At 43.0% G+C, this 18,697-nt stretch overlaps 1 protein-coding gene across 4 annotated transcripts in view; it reads right to left on the bottom strand.

Annotated features, from left to right (window-relative positions):
* The window catches only part of tln2a (talin 2a), a 93,240-nt gene that overhangs the window by 12,589 nt on the left and 61,954 nt on the right, over positions 1-18,697 (bottom strand). For all 4 annotated transcript variants that reach the window (XM_035163420.2, XM_035163449.2, XM_035163430.2 and 1 more), the window contains exons 22-46: positions 17,395-17,561; positions 15,679-15,807; positions 14,996-15,109; positions 14,615-14,728; positions 14,127-14,261; positions 13,481-13,609; positions 13,213-13,315; positions 12,151-12,359; positions 10,819-10,938; positions 10,527-10,724; positions 10,312-10,451; positions 9,785-9,878; positions 9,468-9,557; positions 9,193-9,315; positions 8,959-9,102; positions 8,285-8,446; positions 7,898-8,038; positions 7,615-7,796; positions 6,223-6,355; positions 5,326-5,427; positions 4,825-4,995; positions 4,510-4,656; positions 1,742-1,843; positions 1,228-1,347; positions 864-1,010 (exon numbers count right to left, since the gene is read on the bottom strand). In XM_035163420.2, the coding sequence (XP_035019311.1) occupies positions 864-1,010; positions 1,228-1,347; positions 1,742-1,843; positions 4,510-4,656; positions 4,825-4,995; positions 5,326-5,427; positions 6,223-6,355; positions 7,615-7,796; positions 7,898-8,038; positions 8,285-8,446; positions 8,959-9,102; positions 9,193-9,315; positions 9,468-9,557; positions 9,785-9,878; positions 10,312-10,451; positions 10,527-10,724; positions 10,819-10,938; positions 12,151-12,359; positions 13,213-13,315; positions 13,481-13,609; positions 14,127-14,261; positions 14,615-14,728; positions 14,996-15,109; positions 15,679-15,807; positions 17,395-17,561 (3,416 nt within the window). The remainder of the gene's footprint in view (positions 1-863; positions 1,011-1,227; positions 1,348-1,741; positions 1,844-4,509; positions 4,657-4,824; positions 4,996-5,325; positions 5,428-6,222; positions 6,356-7,614; positions 7,797-7,897; positions 8,039-8,284; positions 8,447-8,958; positions 9,103-9,192; positions 9,316-9,467; positions 9,558-9,784; positions 9,879-10,311; positions 10,452-10,526; positions 10,725-10,818; positions 10,939-12,150; positions 12,360-13,212; positions 13,316-13,480; positions 13,610-14,126; positions 14,262-14,614; positions 14,729-14,995; positions 15,110-15,678; positions 15,808-17,394; positions 17,562-18,697) is intronic.

Genomic DNA, 18,697 nt, shown 5'->3' with positions numbered 1-18,697 from the left:
CTGCGACGGGAAAATACCACGTCGGAGCCGAGCACCACAACATCACTCAGTCAGTGAAATGAGTACATGTCAAACTGTTTCCAGTTTGTTTTCCTCGCCGACGCCTGAGAGGCAGCAGAAATTGATTAACTGATGTTTTCCAGACGCTAATACAAAAAAGGATTTGATGCTCAGAACAGAGTGAGCAGGATGTTACACAGAGAAAACCTGATGTCTGAGGTTCAGCAGAAGAGAAACTCTAGTTTTAGAATGAAAATATGCAGGAAAGAAATATGCATAAATGGATTTGATTCCTCTGATGAAACCACAGCTATTACCTTTTAACAAACTATGCTTCCACAGGTCAGAGCTGTACAATGTTTCTGTTATGTTATTGGATACGAGCCGTGCAACAGATAAGCATGAATTATTAAACCAGACTGTAGAATAATGTATTTTGGCCAAGGACTATAAATTAAACTCTGCATAAACATGCCTGTGGCAAAGGCTTTCTTCCAAAAAGCTTTAATTAATAGTGCTATAGTTCAATATAAAATGAATTAGAGTACTATAATCCTCTCATGCTGTGGACACCATGAGAGCAGAGTCACTTGGCATAAACATAAGAAAACTATTCTTTATTGTTCCAGTGAGGAACAACACTGTGGAGTTAGTCTGGTGTCCGGCCCTGAGGGATTTGGTATTAAGATAATTCATATTAATAGCAGCAGTGATGTGGATCAGCAGACGACAAAACATCTTGTGACAGAGAAGGAAATAAAAAAGAGACAGTGTAGTTACAAATAAATGAATTAGACATAACTTGATGAAAAAAATGAAAGAAAATTAGATTCTGTCACAGATCTCTACTGATGGGATAATACCTTCTCTGTGACGGCACGAGCACAGTCGATGAGCTCCCGTTTAGTGAAGCTGTCGGAGGGGATGATCTGCAGAGCTCCGGCCTTCTGGACCAGGAAGATACAGCCATGTCCCAGCTCCTGCACCCGAGTCTTGATCTGGAAACCGATCTGGAAAAAACAAACAAACACAGGGATAACAAAATAAAACAACCCACAAACTAAACATACTGTGTGTACTGTAGGACTTGTTGTTAATTTTTTTAAAAATGTGTGCAGTGGTACTTCAAGAAATACAGTTTAAAAGCTAAATGTGCCACACTGATGTAGCAGAGCTGTATAATAGGTAAGAGCATGTGTCTGCGTGAGACGCCCAGGTCCTGCTCACCTCCTCTGGCTCAGCAGTGTAAGCAGCCAGTCGGCCCTGGACGGCCAGCTGGCTGTAGTCCACGGTCACCTGAGAGGCCAGTGCTCCCAGCTCGTCTGGGCACGTCACCGATTTGGTCATCTGGACGATAAACACACACACACAAAGTAAAACATAAAGTTCACTTCACTCTGAACTCAATTCAGGCCTAAAGATGAGAACATATGGCACTAAGGCACAGAGGGACTATATCTACAATAATGTGCTTTGCTACAAAACAACCACATGTATTTCCTTATTGAAGACAACCTGTATAAAAACAAATTTTTAAATCATGACTTAAATTCATTCATCCTTGGTATGAGCTGGATTAGTACTAAATGTTTATGAGCCAGTGTATATAAAATAAAAAACCTCACAATATACTGTATAATATATACACATATCTGACAAAAGGAGTGAAATATGTCAAATAAATTAACGTCTCTCACAGTAAAATGTCTCGACAGTGTAAACAGTTATTTTGAAGATTTACCATTTCCTGAGCGGTGACAGCGATCGCCTTAGAGTGTTTCACCATACTGGTCTGGTAATCCACAAATGATCCCTCAGGTTCAGGGGGTGTACCTTCATCCAGCTAGACACACACACACACACACACACACACACACACACACACACACACACACACACACACACACACACACACACACACACACACACACACACACACACACACACACACACACACACACACACACACACACACACACACAGTTACAAACACAACTGCAGTTTTAGTTTCAGGTGGGACTGGTTCGTCCTTCAAACGTGAGGACAATCAATCACTCAGCTCTTTAGCTGCAGCGACACACACAAATCTGATCTACCCTCCAATTACAGTGGATCTGGCAGGTGTGCAGGCACCACATAATCTGTGATCCAACATTATTATTTTCAAATAAATGCTCTGAATGATAAACACTCATTATCAATTATCCGCCAAATCCGCTCTGTAATTACAGCTTCGAAATAGCATCAACTACAGAAATGCCTGATCACCATCAGCTCGCAGTGCATATATTAGGTTTCTAGGGTTTCTATTCAGTCCGACTGTGCTCAACACGTCTCGAGTGTCGAGGAAAAGCTGAGGACACGAGAGAGACATGACGACCTGTGGGGAAAGCGCACACATCGAAACGGATTTGCAATATTGCAAGAACAAGGTGTTCACTTCGCCCGCTGATTGAAAATAACACCTGAGAAACTCAAGTGATGACTAAGTGACGGATGGTTCAGCAGAAAAGACTTCATATCAGCTCTGCTCCAACCACAGGGACCATCGTGTCAATTGGTTTCCTAAGAGGATCATCTCATTTTAATCAAATATCAACATGTGCACACTGAGAGACACATGGACACACAGAAAAGCCAAATCAACATGGCCTGCACGCTCACAATATTCTATAAACGTTGGTTATGTTCTTTGCACACCGAGGCCGTGTTTTTCCGTCTAAAAATTAAAAAATAAATACGACCTCACGCTGTGTCAATCATGTTTGCACATTCAAGTTTTCAGAGCAGGTTTGTTTTGCTGTGTTTTTCGCATCTGTCAAAGGCGTTTCAGAAAGTTGTCTGAGCTGCCCGGGATCAAATGGATCACAGAAATGTGTTTTCTTCTTTTTAATATGCGGCCTCAGTGCTGCTGACATATCGAACTGGACCACTCACATCCTGAAATAGGCTAAAGGCAATCAGGATCATTTATCATCTTCTTGATCTAGAGATTAAATTCTCCTTGTTCCTGATAGCTTCTCAGGATTGGATGGACCCAATGTTTTCATTTTCACTGCCTGACTCATTTTAATCTCCTCCTGTGAGTTTTCTAAACGAATAGGATAATAAAATGTATCAATGTGCAACGTTCCTGTGCATTGACAATTTTAACAGATTTAAAATAAACGCATTTGAACTATATGGACATGGTGTGCAAAGACCTTAAGAACAGAATCTACAGAAAGATGTGAAATTGTCAGAGCTCGTTACTATGGGGTATCAAGAAAATGACTCATGGTCACTGTGGATGCTCCTACAGGTTATTTTGTATATGTGCTGTGTATGAAGTGTAGGACAGCTGTATTTGTCTGCTTGTATTGTGTTTTATTGTTGTAACCATGTTTTGCTGCCCTCTTGGTCCCTCTTGTAAAAGAGATTTTTTTCTCAATGAGTCTTCTTCATGGTCAAATAAAGGATATACACGTTTATCATGCAGACCTAAAATGAACCACCGCCATTAATTATTCATGACGGGCTACATAAAGTTTGATCAGAGATGCAGCGGACTCCCACCTACGGCCCTTTTCGATAATTCTCACCGAGGAAGACGAGGAGGGGATGTAATTAGTTAATGCCATTCTCTGCCTGTCCTCATGATGAAGTGCTTCTGCTGCGTTTGCGAACAGGCTGACTGTTAATTGGAAGGAAAGTCCAAAGTGCCTAATGCTGGATGAGAGATGGTCTAGGGTCAGTTTTCCTCTGCATCTTGTGATTTGCATTAATATGTTAATCACTGATTTTTAATGGTACCATGGAGACATGATGATTGTAATCAAGATGTTGCAATTAGGGAATTATGGTTGCGTATAAAGATACTGTAACATCCGGGATAAAGATTAAAAACAAAACTTTCTGTACAAACCATCAACTTTCAACCAATATATCCCACAGTGTCAAATTTTGCTAAATTGGAAATGATTGGTAAAATCTCAAGTAACCACAGAGGTGGTGGTGTCCTGCATATAGGGCTCATATTGACACACTGGTTTCTATTAGCCATGCTGAGTTATGGACACAGGGAGAGTGTGGGGATTATTTTTTTTGGGGGGGGGGGTTCTTGATCACCTTAGGGTAAGGCTGAAAGAGATTTGCAGCCATATTGTCTTGTAACACAAATGCAGACTGAGTAAAGCTTTCAAGTGATCACCTACTGGTGTTTAGATGAGTCTGATGGTAGTGAAAGAAAGGCACAGTGAACTATAGATTGACCCAGAATAAACATTGCACATCTGGATAAGGCACCTTCAGCTGTGTAAGTGCACAGAGGAACGCCCCCTGTTGTTTTCTCTCCAGAGAGACTACGATTATCCTGCCTGTCATGTGAACACCTCAGGCAGGACCAAGACAGGATGTCAGGAGGACGTTGTGCTTGGATACTAGTAATTGAGGGAAAGAGTCACAGGTATGTGTCTGTAAAATCCATCATTGTTTAACCTGCAACACAGAATCACACATCCCGTTAGTCACCTTGGCCATGGCCTCTGCGATGGACTCCACCATTCCTCCCACCATTCCCACTTCACTGGCGGCCTCATTCAGTGTCACCATGATATCATCCACTGCCTCCTTCATGAGCTGGGCTGCCTCTGCTATGGCATCGTGGGTGTGGGACGCCTGTGGAGTGTGACACCACACAACATCAGATACATGATCATGCAGATCATCCTCATTGAGGCACTTGAGATCTTGCAGTTATAAGTGACTGATCAATGAAAAGGAGCAGTAGTGAAGCACCAGTGTAACCACAGACCATAAAGCATTAGATAAAGCTGCAGCGTATACCTTTGGGTTTCCTCCGCCCTCCTTGGCGGCGTAGAGCATCTGCAGGGCGGACTCAGCCAGGGTCTTAGTCTGGTCCAGGAAAGTCATCTGCTGCTGGTGGTCTCTCAGTTTGGACGTCACGCCCACAGAGGCCATGATCAGTGGCTCAAAGTATCGGGCCAGTTGGATCACCTGAGGCAAACAAATTTACAAAACTCATTTTTTCTCCTACATACTGTATAACTGCCACATTTTCAATCAAATAAAAATAAACTGTTATATCAAATGAGGATACAGATAAAAGATGGGTTGGTCCAGGTAGTGATATAAAATAATTAGATATATCCACCATCTGAACAATGTATAATTTATGTGCCAGATAAGCAAAACATACATAATGTCTTTTCTTCATATCATTTACCAAATATGCAATACTGCTGTCATTATATATTTCTGCTGGAATAATAAGTGTGTTGTGCCACAGTTACAGAGTTAAAATAATTAACTCTCTGCCCTATATACCTTGTGTCCTAGTTGGGAGGCTTCGCCTCTGGCAGCAGTGGAAATGGGGTCAATTAGGTGGCCAATTTCCTGCACAGTGGACGTCAGCTGCTCTTGTAGCGCCTGAAGAAAGGAAATAAAAAGAAATGAGTTTTTGAGTAGCTTTTAATAGGAGACAGAAATGCATTCATGGAAGTCAGATGAAAGCAACTAGGTTCTTCAATGTGAACTTAAAACTCTTAATAATAAAAAAAAAAAAAAACTAATCGATGATCAGGATTAAAGTAGATCGACAAAAGGAATGTGTGTAGCTGCAAATCAATTTACAGCTTCAGTGTGTAAGATTTAGCTCAAAGGCGATGTTTTCACAAGTGTGCTTCATCTAAATTTGACTTACTTGTAACCCCTAACCCTGTTTTTGTTTTCTTTACCCTAGAATAGGCCCATTATATTTAAATACTTTGTATTTACATCTGGAGCAGGTCCTTTCTACGGAGGCTGCCATGTTTTTTACAGTGGCCCGGATTGGACGAACGAAACACCTTTTGAGTTTTTATGACAACAGAAGGCTGCCACAGGTTCTCTTTCATGTTTGGAAGGGGAGGGTGAGGTGAGGGGTATTCAGCTTCAACATGCAAATTCACCACTAGATGTCACTAGATTCTACACACTGCACCTTTAAAACACTACGGAATAAAGTTTTTTTAATGACATCAAATCCCTGAGCTTTTTGTGAGCTACAACTGACAGTGACCTCATTTAGACCAATAATAGACACATAATTAAACACAGAGGCACAGAAAGCTAAGGACTAGATAATAAACTGAAAAAAAGGACAAGCATATAGAAAAAGAAACAAAGGAAGATACTAGTAGTAGAAAGTGGAAAATGCTGAGTCATTTTCTGATGCTTGCTTACTTCCAGTGAGATGTCGTCCCTGCTGGCTAAGTTCTGGCTGACCGCTGCCAGAGAGGCCTGCTCAATGTTCCGGATACATTTGTTAATGTTATCAATGGAGAAGTCGCACTCCCGCTGGCCCGGGGCCTTGTCACTGAGAATAAAATGGGAACAGGAAAAGAGAAGAGAAACAGAAAGTTGAAGGATGATGTATGGAGGGAGGTGAAAAAAGAAAAAGTACACATGAGAAAAGAGAGAAAACGTTAACAAAAGTCAAACTTATTAAAACACAGGCAGGTTCCAGGATGTCTCTTTAACGTCTTTCCTACATGTTCCCCTCGTCTCATCGCCATTCAGCTCACATCTGCTGAAATGTGGCCTGCAGGGTCTCGTCACCACACAGGGACGTCAAGCTGGGCGGCCAAATTAGCTTTGAAGCCCGAGCAGTCTGCGGCGGCGGCGGGGGCCTCATGGGCAGAATAAGTTTACTAAAACATCCATCTCCATGCATGGCGGCACCCCGAAAGTAAACTGCAATAAGACCTCACCTATGTGTGTAACAAGACTAAAAAGTTATGAGGCTGGCATTTGCAGGATGGAGTCCACCCCGCTTGTGTTCACCAGCCCTGCAGTGTATCACTGGACACTATTAAAAACGCCTGAGCAAAAATCCTAGTACTCAATTTGCAGTCTCAAAAAAAGAAAGGCTGTGATAAGGGCATCAGAAGTGAAAGAGATGCTGAGCCCGGCTGCGTCTGAATGCTAATGTGAAGATGTTCGGAGCGGAGCAGGAAACTCAAAATTCAGCGCGTTTGACACAGGGAATTTGTTCCTGGAGAACATCAGTGTTGTTCTGATCAAGGTCAGGTACGAAAAAGGTGTGAAAAGATTACAAATGTGAAGTATTTGTCACAGGAAGGTGCAGAATTTAAGCATCTTTTCAAAAAGACGCTGGATTAGTCTCACAGGCGTTTTACAGAGCGACGTCTAGAGATGGAACTAAAAGCTGTTTTACTGTGAAAATGTAATGCTCAACCTTTTAACCTTAGTTGTAGACAAATACATCACTGAAGACAAAACCTGTCTTTTTTTACACTTTAAACAAAGAATTGCTAGTTTGCAGATCTTGATGTCTTGAATAGAGCGGTACAAATCATGTATGATTGCTCGCTGAATGTGAGCAGCGCACGACATGAAAGTGAACTGGAGGTGAAGGTTAGCCACAGCTACATTCGCATATGTGTGACTGTGCCCTGGTTTCCCTCTAAGCTTTACTCAGTATTTAACACAGACATGACAGTGGTATCACTCTTCTCATGTAACTCAAAATGTGAAACCTTCATATGCTGTACATCGTCAGCTTTACCACTTCTGTCCGGTGGATTTTCTCTGGATAGATGCTTGTTTACTAACCGGATGGCTGTGATAAGACTCTTGATCGAGTCGGAGACAGTGCGGGAGTGACCCGCCAGAACGGACCAGGTGGGCGGGTCTTTGGGGTTGATGACCAACGAGCGCGCGGTCTTGAGCAGGTGGGTGGAGCTGTCGAGCATGGAGCATGCTGACTGGCGGATGGGCTCCTGAGCGGCAGAGCCCTACAGAAAAACAGAATACATGTGGTTTTTGCAGCATATGCCACAATTATTCTTTAAGACCCATATTGAATATCTGTCCAAGAATATTTCCAACGCCGTACCTCCCGGCTGATTTGAGCAGGGATGCTGGCAAACTCCGGGTTGGAAGCAAACGCGGTCAGGTTTTCCACGGCCTCGATGAGCGGAGCCGTGGCGAATCGGCACTTGTTCCTGTTCTCGTCTGAGAAATCCCCATCTAAGGCCTACAGAGCAAGAGAGAGGGAACATGAAAGAGCACGAGAGCCTAGAAAGTTTTATCATGCAACAACTCACTGACAGAAGTTAAATTAAGAATTAAGAACGAAATTAACTTTTTTGAACTAATGAAAGCTGATGAGAATCACAAATGAATTTTCCCACAAAAAAATCTGTACGATCAAAGTAAAATCCACACCTCTGCTGTGGTATCCCAGTTAGAGGACAGATGAGAGCCGCAGAGGAAATCCTACCTTGATGGTTTTGACCAGGTTGGCGGTGCTGTTCGCCACCTCTTTGGCCGACTGGACAAAGTGCCTCTTGGCGACCGGGTTGGTCGTCCTGGAGGAGGCCAGACGGCAGGCGTTGCACAGGGCTGAGGTGTGCTTAGCAACAATGGTGGCTGCAGAGAGCACCTGCACCATTAGAAATAACAGAATGTTTCATTAGAAACTGAAAAAGATAAAAATATGTTGGCATTTCTATGGACTAAACATGCATTCACTGCTGTAACAACCACTTCTGTTATAGACTGGTGGGCTGAAATCGGACTTATGTACAAGCACATTTGGTGGGTTTAAAATTAGACAAAATGAAAACAGTTGGTCTTAAAGAAAATGAAAGTTGTTAATGAGGTAAACGTTACATTTTCACACCTGCTTTGAAGGCGTCTGGCTACAAAACACTTATGCATCAGGTGTTTGTAGAAAATATGATACAGTTTTAGGAGCATACACGTCAACAGGAGGTAAAGCTTCAGAGATATTTTTATTTATAGTCAACAGATACACTTTGAGCAATGAAAAAAAAGAAATAGTTGCAGCCACATAAAAAGTCTGAGAAGCCAGGATACTGAACATATAATCAGGATGTAAAACCATGTTACTTGTACATTTACCTGTGTATGGAGAATTATATGTGCATGTACCTGGGAGGGACTGCTGCCTGGGTCAACCAGATTCTGACAGGCCATCTGGATTGCCTGATTGGCTTTGGCGAACTGGATGGGATCGACGAGCCCCTGGTGTCCTGCCTGACTGTTGGGATCAGACACACCCACCAGGTAGGAGGCCTGTGCAGAAATAACACTTGCATCACTGCTACCAAAAAAAACAAAAGGCAACTCGGCAGCTCCTATTTCTCCAGGGGTTGTTCAGCGTACCTGTCCTGCAGCTTCAGTGAGGCCACACAGAGCCTTAGAGGCAGATCCCACACAGTCTCCGAACGCAGGCACATCACCGGTCTTACAGTTCTGAGAAATGCCTGCCATGGACTCTCCGAGGACCTGGACAGAGCGACAGCAGAACAAAGAGAGGTGATGCCACGAGTGTATCTGTGTGTGTGTGTGTGTGTGTGTGTGTGTGTGTGTGTGTGTGTGTGTGTGTGCAAAGTGCTGTGTGTGTGTTGATCACATGGTTGTCTGAACTGAATGCCTACCTTGGAGTTCTCCATCACACTCTCAATGCAGTCAAAGTAGGAGAGGTCACTGACGGGCTCGTTGGGGTTGTCCAGCATTCCTCTGACAGCCTGACAGATAAATGTGCAGTCAGAGTTTAAGATGAGTATTTATTTATTATCACAAATTAGAGGGAATTGGTAGATCTGCAATCATCGCTTTCTTTTGGATACTACACAGACCTAATGTGACAAATAAACCTAAATCAAAACTTTAATGAAAGTTGGATATTAAGTGTATCACTTTCTTGCTATCATTTCTGAATGTTCCTGTTCCATTAGCAGGTGCTGCAGTTTACCTCCAGCTCTCTGAGGGCGTTGTCACACTCCTTCTGTCCAGGAGCCTGCTGTGTACACAGTGTGATCAGCTGGTTAATGCTGTCAGTCACTGCTCTGAAACAAAGAAACACAGAAAATACACATCACTCCACAGTCCTTGAAGATAAATGGTAATAGGCGGCTTTGTGTACCTACGTAGACGAGTCAGCACAAAATCTGTGTGTGTATCCTGTGTTTATTTAAAAGGTAAATACCTTGTATTTAAAAGAAAATGTTGGATATACTTGAACATACATTAAATTGGCAGTTTATTAGGAACACCTACCAAAAACTAATGCAGTGTTTCTATTTTGTTCAAAAAAATTGTACTTTTTAAATTTGCATGTCTCTAAAAGAATTCCTGAACATTATAGCCTCGGTGAAGAGATGATAGATTACAGGACTGTTGTATTAGACTGCATTAGATTCAGCTAGTTGTTCCTAATAAACTGCTCTGTGGATGAAAGCATAAAGACACACAGGTCCGTGCAGTGTATATGTGTTGTACCTTGCAGCAGCAGAGAGCAGGTTCTTAGCGTTAGCGGCTGCAGGGTCCACAGACAGACTCTTAGCAGCCAGCAGCAGTTTGCTAGAAGCCATGGAGATGTTCTTCAGGTTCCCGATCACCTGCACCTGGTCGTCCTTTTTCTGAAATGACGCAAAATCATTACTTAAGAACATTCCCAGTCACACATAAACAAGTACAAATGATATGCTACAAACCTGAGTGTGGCCAGCCATCTCGATTCCAGCATCCAGGAACTCATCAAAGTCTTCACTGAACTTCCCAGAGGCCATTGCCAGCTGGCTGCTGGAGCCTCTGGAGGCGTGGACCACATCGCCTGCTGACTGGTTCAGCTCTGCTGCTGTCTGGTTCAAATCACACTGAGCCTCCTGAAATGACTTGGAGGCCAGAAGAACCTGAACGGAGGACATGGTGAAGATGTTAATGATCAAGGATAAAAGAAAACCTTGAAGTTGTAATATATCAATAATATCCAGTATCCAAACTCACTGTTTCGATCAGCAGCTTCTTGCTGGCCTCCCCGATGCTCTTTAGAGCCATGTCCACATCCTTCTGGCCGGGCAGACAGTTGACGCAGTTGTTCAGGGAATGAGACACGGCCTTGGCCACCTGGAACACAGCACAGCACGTCCACAGGCCACTGGGTTAGCAGGCGCACTGCTGTCAATACACCTAGACGTCTATACACAAACTGTGGATTCACGTCAAAGAGGCCAAAGCAGAAGAACATCACAGCAGGAAAAATGATCTTTGTGAGCCAATTACTCATCAGCTCAGTTGGTTTCCAAGTCCAATTTTAAATGAATACATAGTAATATATTAGACTGTTGGATCGAGATGAAAAGCAGCCTCATCTGTGTTTTTTCCATCCCCTAATTAATGACTCCACATCACTTCCTCGAATCATAATTTATTCATTTTGTGGAGAAGCAATGAAGATGACAAGGCATAAATAAATAAGGCCCTCTGCCTATAAATATGCCACCAGGCTTATTAAAGGGGTCCCCTGCTATATTTGACAGGTGTTCACTGTTTCTTCTTTACTAAACAGATGTTGTATATTCTTACTCTCTGTATTCAATAGTGTGGTCTTTCACTTAGAGAGCAGGACTTATTGATTTCATGTTCAGATTTTGTAATGCTCGCACTCAAAACCCTGCGCTTGCACTCAAATATACGTTTAGATTTGTTCTGCTTGTGCTCAAACTGTGAGCTCGCCCTCAGATATTTTTGTAGCTAGGATAGATTTCTCGACAGATTTGATGCTGCTTCTGTACACGTGTGAAACATCTGCTCTTGGATTTCTTTTGTGCAACAAGTCTGTCAAAATTCAATGTGTTGTCCCCGCCCTCATTGTTGGTGTGTTCTATTTACTTCCTGCTTGTATGGGACTCTCAATGAAGTAAAGCTAACACAAGAAATCTGTCCAAGCAACAATATATCTGAGAGCAAACCATTGAGTGCAAACTCACAATTTGAGCACAAGCAGAGCAAATCTAAGCACAAGCCGGGGCTATCTGAGTGCAGGCACAGGGTTTTTAATGAACCACCATGCTCTTTAATAAAACCAAAATGTAGGAATTTACAGAGTCTAGCTCATCTTTACATTATCAGTACTTCTATGTAAAACACAGAGGATTCAATTACTTCAATTTTGGAATCTGCTTTAGTTTCTTGGTTGTGTTGTCTTATTGGCACAGGTGCTAAAGTCTGACAGTATTCTGGGGGTTGGACTGAATCTTACTGCAGCATGAAGAGTCACCGTAGTGGTAAAAAGACCAGACGAGCAGAATAGACTCCACACTCCCTGAGCGATCTCACCTGTGCCAACCTCTGCTGGCTCTCCGCATCTCCGGGGGAAATCAGCGCCTCCTTGGCCTCATGAATGAGGAGCGCCGAGCCCTCCATGACATCACGAGCGGAGTCCAGCATGGCGGCTGCAGCCTTGGGGTCAGTGGTGGAAGCGGCGACGCCACGAGCTGCCTGGGCCAGAGTTTTCAGGGCCTGAGCCGTCTCCCTGGCTGCTATTCCTAAAACAGGATCCAAAGTGAGAGAGAGAGCAGATGTGACCGACGAAAACAAAAGTAAGGAAAGTGTCTCAATTGAATCATAGATCATTTATGAAAAGATATGACAAGATATTGTTTCTATCATGTGTTCATTTTTGTCTGGCATCTAATTGTGAGGGAGGTTTGTTATTTAATATATCAAAAGTATTTCCTCTGACTTCCCAAATGTAATTTGGTCCATGAGGGTGTTTGGCTCTCATGCAGGAACCAACACAATAAAAGCTTCATGAGAAATTTCATCGCAGTTATTATGAAGACATATTATGTAGCAGTCTACAAGATTACTGTTCCAGCATTTTCCCTCTGATTCAATGGAGAACCATGTGCTTTAGACTAATCAATGAAACGGTGAAGGAAATACAAATCTACAAACTTACTGAAGAGATCAAAAAAGGCAAAAATGACCCTATTCACCTTATTCACTCTAATGCATCATACAAAGCTAATTAAAAAACTGAGACAAGGGAAAATATTAAATGATTTTTAAAGCCCCACACTGGGTAATAGGACTGGATTATTCAGTCACATCTCGAGTAGTTGAAATATTCTTGTGAAAATGATGCTGGTAATTGAAAGATGAACTTAAGTCAGAAAAAGAGTGTCCCCACATTTAGCTTTAAAAAATGTGGTAAATTGCAGATCTTCAATTAAATTTAGTATCAATAGTCATAGATGTTGGTATCAGTCACCAGTCTTGCCAAGTTTTTCAAAATCTAGCACAGACAAATGATGGAGGCTTTCACACAACTGCTGTTCCTTGGGCAGAGTTACGGCATTTTTAAAGAAGTCAGTCCTTCACATCAGCAGCACCAACCTGTGTAGTGTTCGTTTCCTTGTGCAGCACAGGTGAGGAGCTGAGCCATGGACGACCCCACTGACTTGGAGGTGCTGCCCAGATCCTGAGCGCACCTCTCCAACTGAACCAGAGGAGGAAAAAAAGACGATACATAAATGAAACTATCAGGCCATGAATTGAGCAGACCCTAGGCATTAAACTGAATTCAGTACAGCTACTCTTCTCCATGTAAGACTGGGATAAATGAATCTTGACTTATCTTTAATGGGTCTAAATACTCTCTTACCGTTTCTCCAGGTAGTGGTTTCAGCTGGGCATTAACAGCAGCCATCTTGGCATCTTGCAGCTCACTTCTCAGGGTCTGGATGGCTGTGAGTGCAGAGTCAATCTCCATGGGGCCGCAAGCATCATGAGCCTGGAGAACAAAATAAAGTTATGGGTTACTACCTCTAACAGTTCACATGGTTATAAAGGGTAATGTGATTACATTCACAACAACCCACTAGAGGAAAAGGAAATAGTGAAAAAGCATTATATGTCTCCTTTCAAGTGAGGAAAATATATCAAACTATTGCCACAAGTCAGTGATTTTGTTCAGAGGTCTGTGGGGGGATTTAAAACCCTCTACCACAGCAGTTTACACTTCAGTTCATTCAATGTGAACTAAGCAGTAAAACAAGAGCTCTACTCAACAGCTCGTTGTCACACTGTGGAGTATATAGGTGACTCTATTTCTGCACCATACCGTGATTTGAACCATTAGGTTAACTGCCCATGATCCAGAGAGGTAGTGTGTGTCTCTGGGGCGATGCAAGTATGTTAGGGTTGTGTCTATGTGTAGTTTGCTGCTCAAAAACACAGTGATTTTTGTGCATTCACCGCGACATGTGTCTGTGCCCTTCGTGTCTGTGCTCTTCGTGTCTGTGCTCTACCTTCTGTGCAGACGTCCTCAGCTCAGCCAGGCAGGTAGCCAGGTTCTTAGCACACTGACCCAGTTGCATGGCTGCGGCCTGATCCGTTACCGTGGGAACAGAGGACTTGGCCGAGGTCACCATCTTACTACCGGGCTGCAGAGTGAAAGATAAATAAGGAAATTACTTTAAACATGTTTAATAAAAACATGTTTCCCCCTAAAGCGTTAAGGATATGTTGTTACAGGCATCAACAAAGGAATGGGGCTGAAATCATGTGGTGGATATTTCACCACTATTTGTATTAGTGGTGCAATTACACTTCCTCTGAGGCATTAAACACATAATACCACCACACCAGTGATTCTTTAAAACCGTCTGCTTCCATAAAAAAAAAGAGGTTGCAGGCCTATTTAAAAGCCCCCCCAAATGACAGAAACACTATTTATACTTTGTACGGCCTAGTTCCCAATATAAAGCTGAAGTGTGACCGTGAGTGAGTTTTGCACCTGTAAGAAGTTCTGACTGGCAATGATGAGGGCGAGTTGTGCACTGAGGTCCTCCGGTTTGGCCTGACTCCCACGTACTCCCTGGACGAGCTGTGGAATGTGGTCCGCCACTGCCTATTCACACAGAAACACACGCGCACACACGCGCGACACACACACACACACACACACACACACAGGTAGAGTAAACTCACAGTTATAGTATATTCACAGGCTTTAATACAGTGGAAAATGGAGACTGCAGTAGTGGACCGAGTTCTATAATTAAAGTAGTTAGGTTGGACACACTACAACGGTATGAAACAACAGAGTAAAAAGGGGAAACAATAGAATAATCCAGAAAACAGGAAATGGCCCCCTGCTGTCAGCACTGATCCTCACCTTACAGCTCTGCACCAGTTGCTGGTGAGCTGCCGTGTTCTTGTTGGATGCAGCAGCGTTTTGAGCAGCAGCGATGGTCTGTGTGGCTGCAGCCGCGGCTTGTTTAGCAGCATTCTGAGGAATATGAAGACACACGAAAACACACATGAAACATTTGGCATCTCTTGGTCCGTATCAGTCTCTTTTTAAATGTCTATTTATTGAAAGTTGCTTTTAGTGTGAATACATAAATGTTAATATACAAATAGATCAGTCCTTGCATTTTCAAATCTAATTTAAGGACTTACACTTTGTGTACACAAATCTAATAAACTACTATAGACAGTAAAAATCAATATGACTAATGAGGGTTAATAGTCCAACAAAAAGCAAAAAAGCTCATTTCCATCCTTCTTGATTTTACATATTTCAGAGCTCTAGAACCAAACCTATCAGTCTAAACACCCTGAAAGTTTTATGGTGAAACACATGCTGCTCTAATCAACTTCTAATCCTCACTAATCTTTCCAAGTAATGATGATCTAATACCATCCTGAATGTGGAACTCACGGTGACATTTGGGACTGCCTTTAGTGTCGATGTCACCTTTTCTAATAAATATTTTTATGTATTCGGTTTTTTTTGCCTCTTACTGAACAAAGCGTTTTACTTGAGTAACAGTAATGTGGGTCAGTGTCACTGACCTCCAGTCTGTTAATCAGTTTCTTCTTGATGGCGTTCTGAGCTGCGGCATTGGTGGCCACACGCAGACCCTCCGCGGCCTCCCTCAGTCTCTGCTGCTGATCCTCGTTCTCCGGGTACGCCGCAGCCCCCTGCGAACACGAACACACACGAACACACACACACACACACACACACACACACACACACACACACACACACACACACACACACACACACACACACACACACACACACACACACACACACACACACACACACACACACACACACACACACACACACAGAGAGAGAGAGAAACACAATGATGAGAAAGTGTACAGTAAAGCTGTACAGGCGACAGATGACAGGTGAGCAGGGCGGGATAACAGCTGCTATACTGTACGTCCCCTGACTACAGTCTTTGCACTACTTCCTCCTCAGAAAATTGGTTCTGAAAGGCTGGGCAACATGTTCACACTCAGCACATCAAACACCTACCGACGCAAGCGGCTTCCACTCACCCGTACGTGCGAGTCATCTCTGCATCTATTCAATTAGTGTTCACAGATCTTAGAAAATGAAGCAGACTCAATCACAGCACTCAAAGTCAGCTGCGGCTCCTCTTCACTCCAAACAATCGCCGCTTTGTTGACGACTGAACGTCGAGAGATGTGGTTTAGTCACATAAGCGCGCAGCTCCTTTTACTTCCCGGTTTGGTTTCCTGCATCACAAGTTAACTGTTGGGACCAATTTCACTCAGCGCCTCCTGCATCTCCTGCTGCTGGAGAGATGGCTAAACCCGCTGCCATTAGGTTAATTAACTGGGAAGACTGCAGCTTCACCTGCAGCTACACAAAGAGGTGGGCGGGCGTGCTGCAAGGAATTTATGTCATTAAGGTAAATGTTTAACTCCCACAGCTGCTGCGGGCAGACGTCACATAAACACAGTTAGCGGTACCGCAGAGAGCAGAGACATTTAAAAAGTAATTTTACTGTTCATTGCGGAGTTTAAAAATGTTTGGTATGTGACCAGGTTCAAGTCAGAGGAGTTTTCAGCTGTCATCTGTCTCCTGGCAGCTGCTGACACCACTGAAATAGAACATTTAATCTGCATAATTATTTTAAAAAGCGGATTTCCAGAGAGGGTGAAAAAAGTCACTTCAAAGAAAAATGTGTTCAGTTTCACAGTGATACCGTTCATTACAAGAAATAAATCAGTACCTGACCACAAAAAATTACATATTAAGCTCTGAAACATAACGTCCAAAAAGTAAAATGTACAAGCTCAATTAATCGGTTACCAAGGCAACAGCTGGCCGAGGTCTGCGCCTCCTCCACTGACTGATAAATATACAGCTGTGGCGGTGATAAGTCTGGCATCAAACTCGACTAACCAGCTGCAGGGCATCATTTCATTTTCATGCTGGAAGTGGAGGGTTATTAATATCAGTGTGTGATTCTGTGGACAGATAATGAGACTAATGTGATGGAGAGATGGCAGATAAAACAGTTTGGATGGCGGGAGATGGGACGATGAGTGGAAAAGCTGAGTCTGCCCTGCAGCAGTCTGGGATCAGGCTGGTGTCCCTGTACGCTTAATCCTGTTACACTGGAAAGTTGTGACGTGAGAAGAAATGGATGGAAAATATGAAAAATGTACATCCCCTCAGTTGAAAAAGGATCCAAGTTGCTGTGAAATAACTATTGTATTTTTAATGTGTGACATGCTGGTTACCTTTGCTGCCTCCACCATCCTCGCAGTGGCGTCAGCTAACAGTTTAGCAGCTGCCAGTAACTTCTTCGAATTGTCAACATCCACCTCGGCCTCGGCATCCGACCTCATGGCGTTCACCAGGTCTGAGGTGGCCTGAGCCAAGACCCGGGCCTGACGGACCATCTCTCCTGAAGGGGGGGGTGGTGGAGGAGAGACGACAGGACAAAGGTAAAGAAGATGAGAGGAGTGAGACAAAGACACAAGAGATTTGTGAGTAAAACTAGAGTAAACGGACTGTATTTATATAGAGATTTTCTAGTCTTATCGACCACTCAAAGCACTTTACAGTACAAGTGACATTAATCCATTCACACAAATATTCATAAAGCGCCACCATATACTGCAATTTTTCACTCACACACTATCAGCACAGCTGTAAGTGCAATTTGACACTTCAGCATGTACACAGGAGGAGCCGAGGTTCAAACAACCAACCTTTCTGGTTAGTGGACGACCCACTCCACCCCCTGAGCCACACGAATAATGAGAGTGTTTTAACATGATTAAGTTGTTTGAACTTGATGAACTATCTTCTAATGTGCACAAATCCAACTTAAGAAAAATGAAATCCATCTCGATTTCTTCAGCCTTGCTTTATGAGAAAGAAGAAGAAATCTATGCTTTATAACTGTTTACTTGCAGCTAAAATAATGCAACTTAAACTATGTGGCACATATAAAACTTTCAATAATACTGCAAGATTTTCAACTTGATACCGTTTAATTTGGATCACTAAAGTTAGGGTCGCTAATTTGTTTCTGCAACACATTTTATCTGTCGAAATAAACTTCACAGACAAGTCAGCTTTGAGCAGCTGTCAGGCAGTGGGCATGTGTTTTGGGGCTGATGGGAGGGGGTGGGGTGTATTGGCTGCGTATTTTCAAGGTGTAGCCTGCTCTCACAAGCTGTACCAGAAAGTCGTAAACAAAAGCTTGCATGTCAGCATCACAAAAAAAGCCCCTGGTGGGAGAAAACAAGATGAAAAAGTTAACAAACATCCTCTGTGAGGTTGAACTCTCACAGTTGCTTTCCTGATCAGATCTGCATAATGTCACAACACCTGAAGGCAACTTGTGGAGAAGCGAATTGGATGTAATTACTTCAACCCCCTCCGCTACTGCTGAGCTGACTCCCTGTGAAAATATTCTCAGTCAGACTAATGAGGGCAGACACACAGGATAAGAAAAGGGAATGTGGTCTCTATTCTCTCTGTGAAAGCAGACCTGGAAACACGACAGCTGTTTTCCTTTAAACCTCTATATGT

This window comes from Hippoglossus stenolepis, chromosome 1 (assembly GCF_022539355.2).
Source record: "Hippoglossus stenolepis isolate QCI-W04-F060 chromosome 1, HSTE1.2, whole genome shotgun sequence".
In the NCBI taxonomy this organism is placed as follows: Eukaryota; Metazoa; Chordata; class Actinopteri; order Pleuronectiformes; family Pleuronectidae; genus Hippoglossus; species Hippoglossus stenolepis.
Note: the sequence above shows the minus strand (reverse complement) of the source record. Positions and strands in the feature narration are given on the sequence as shown.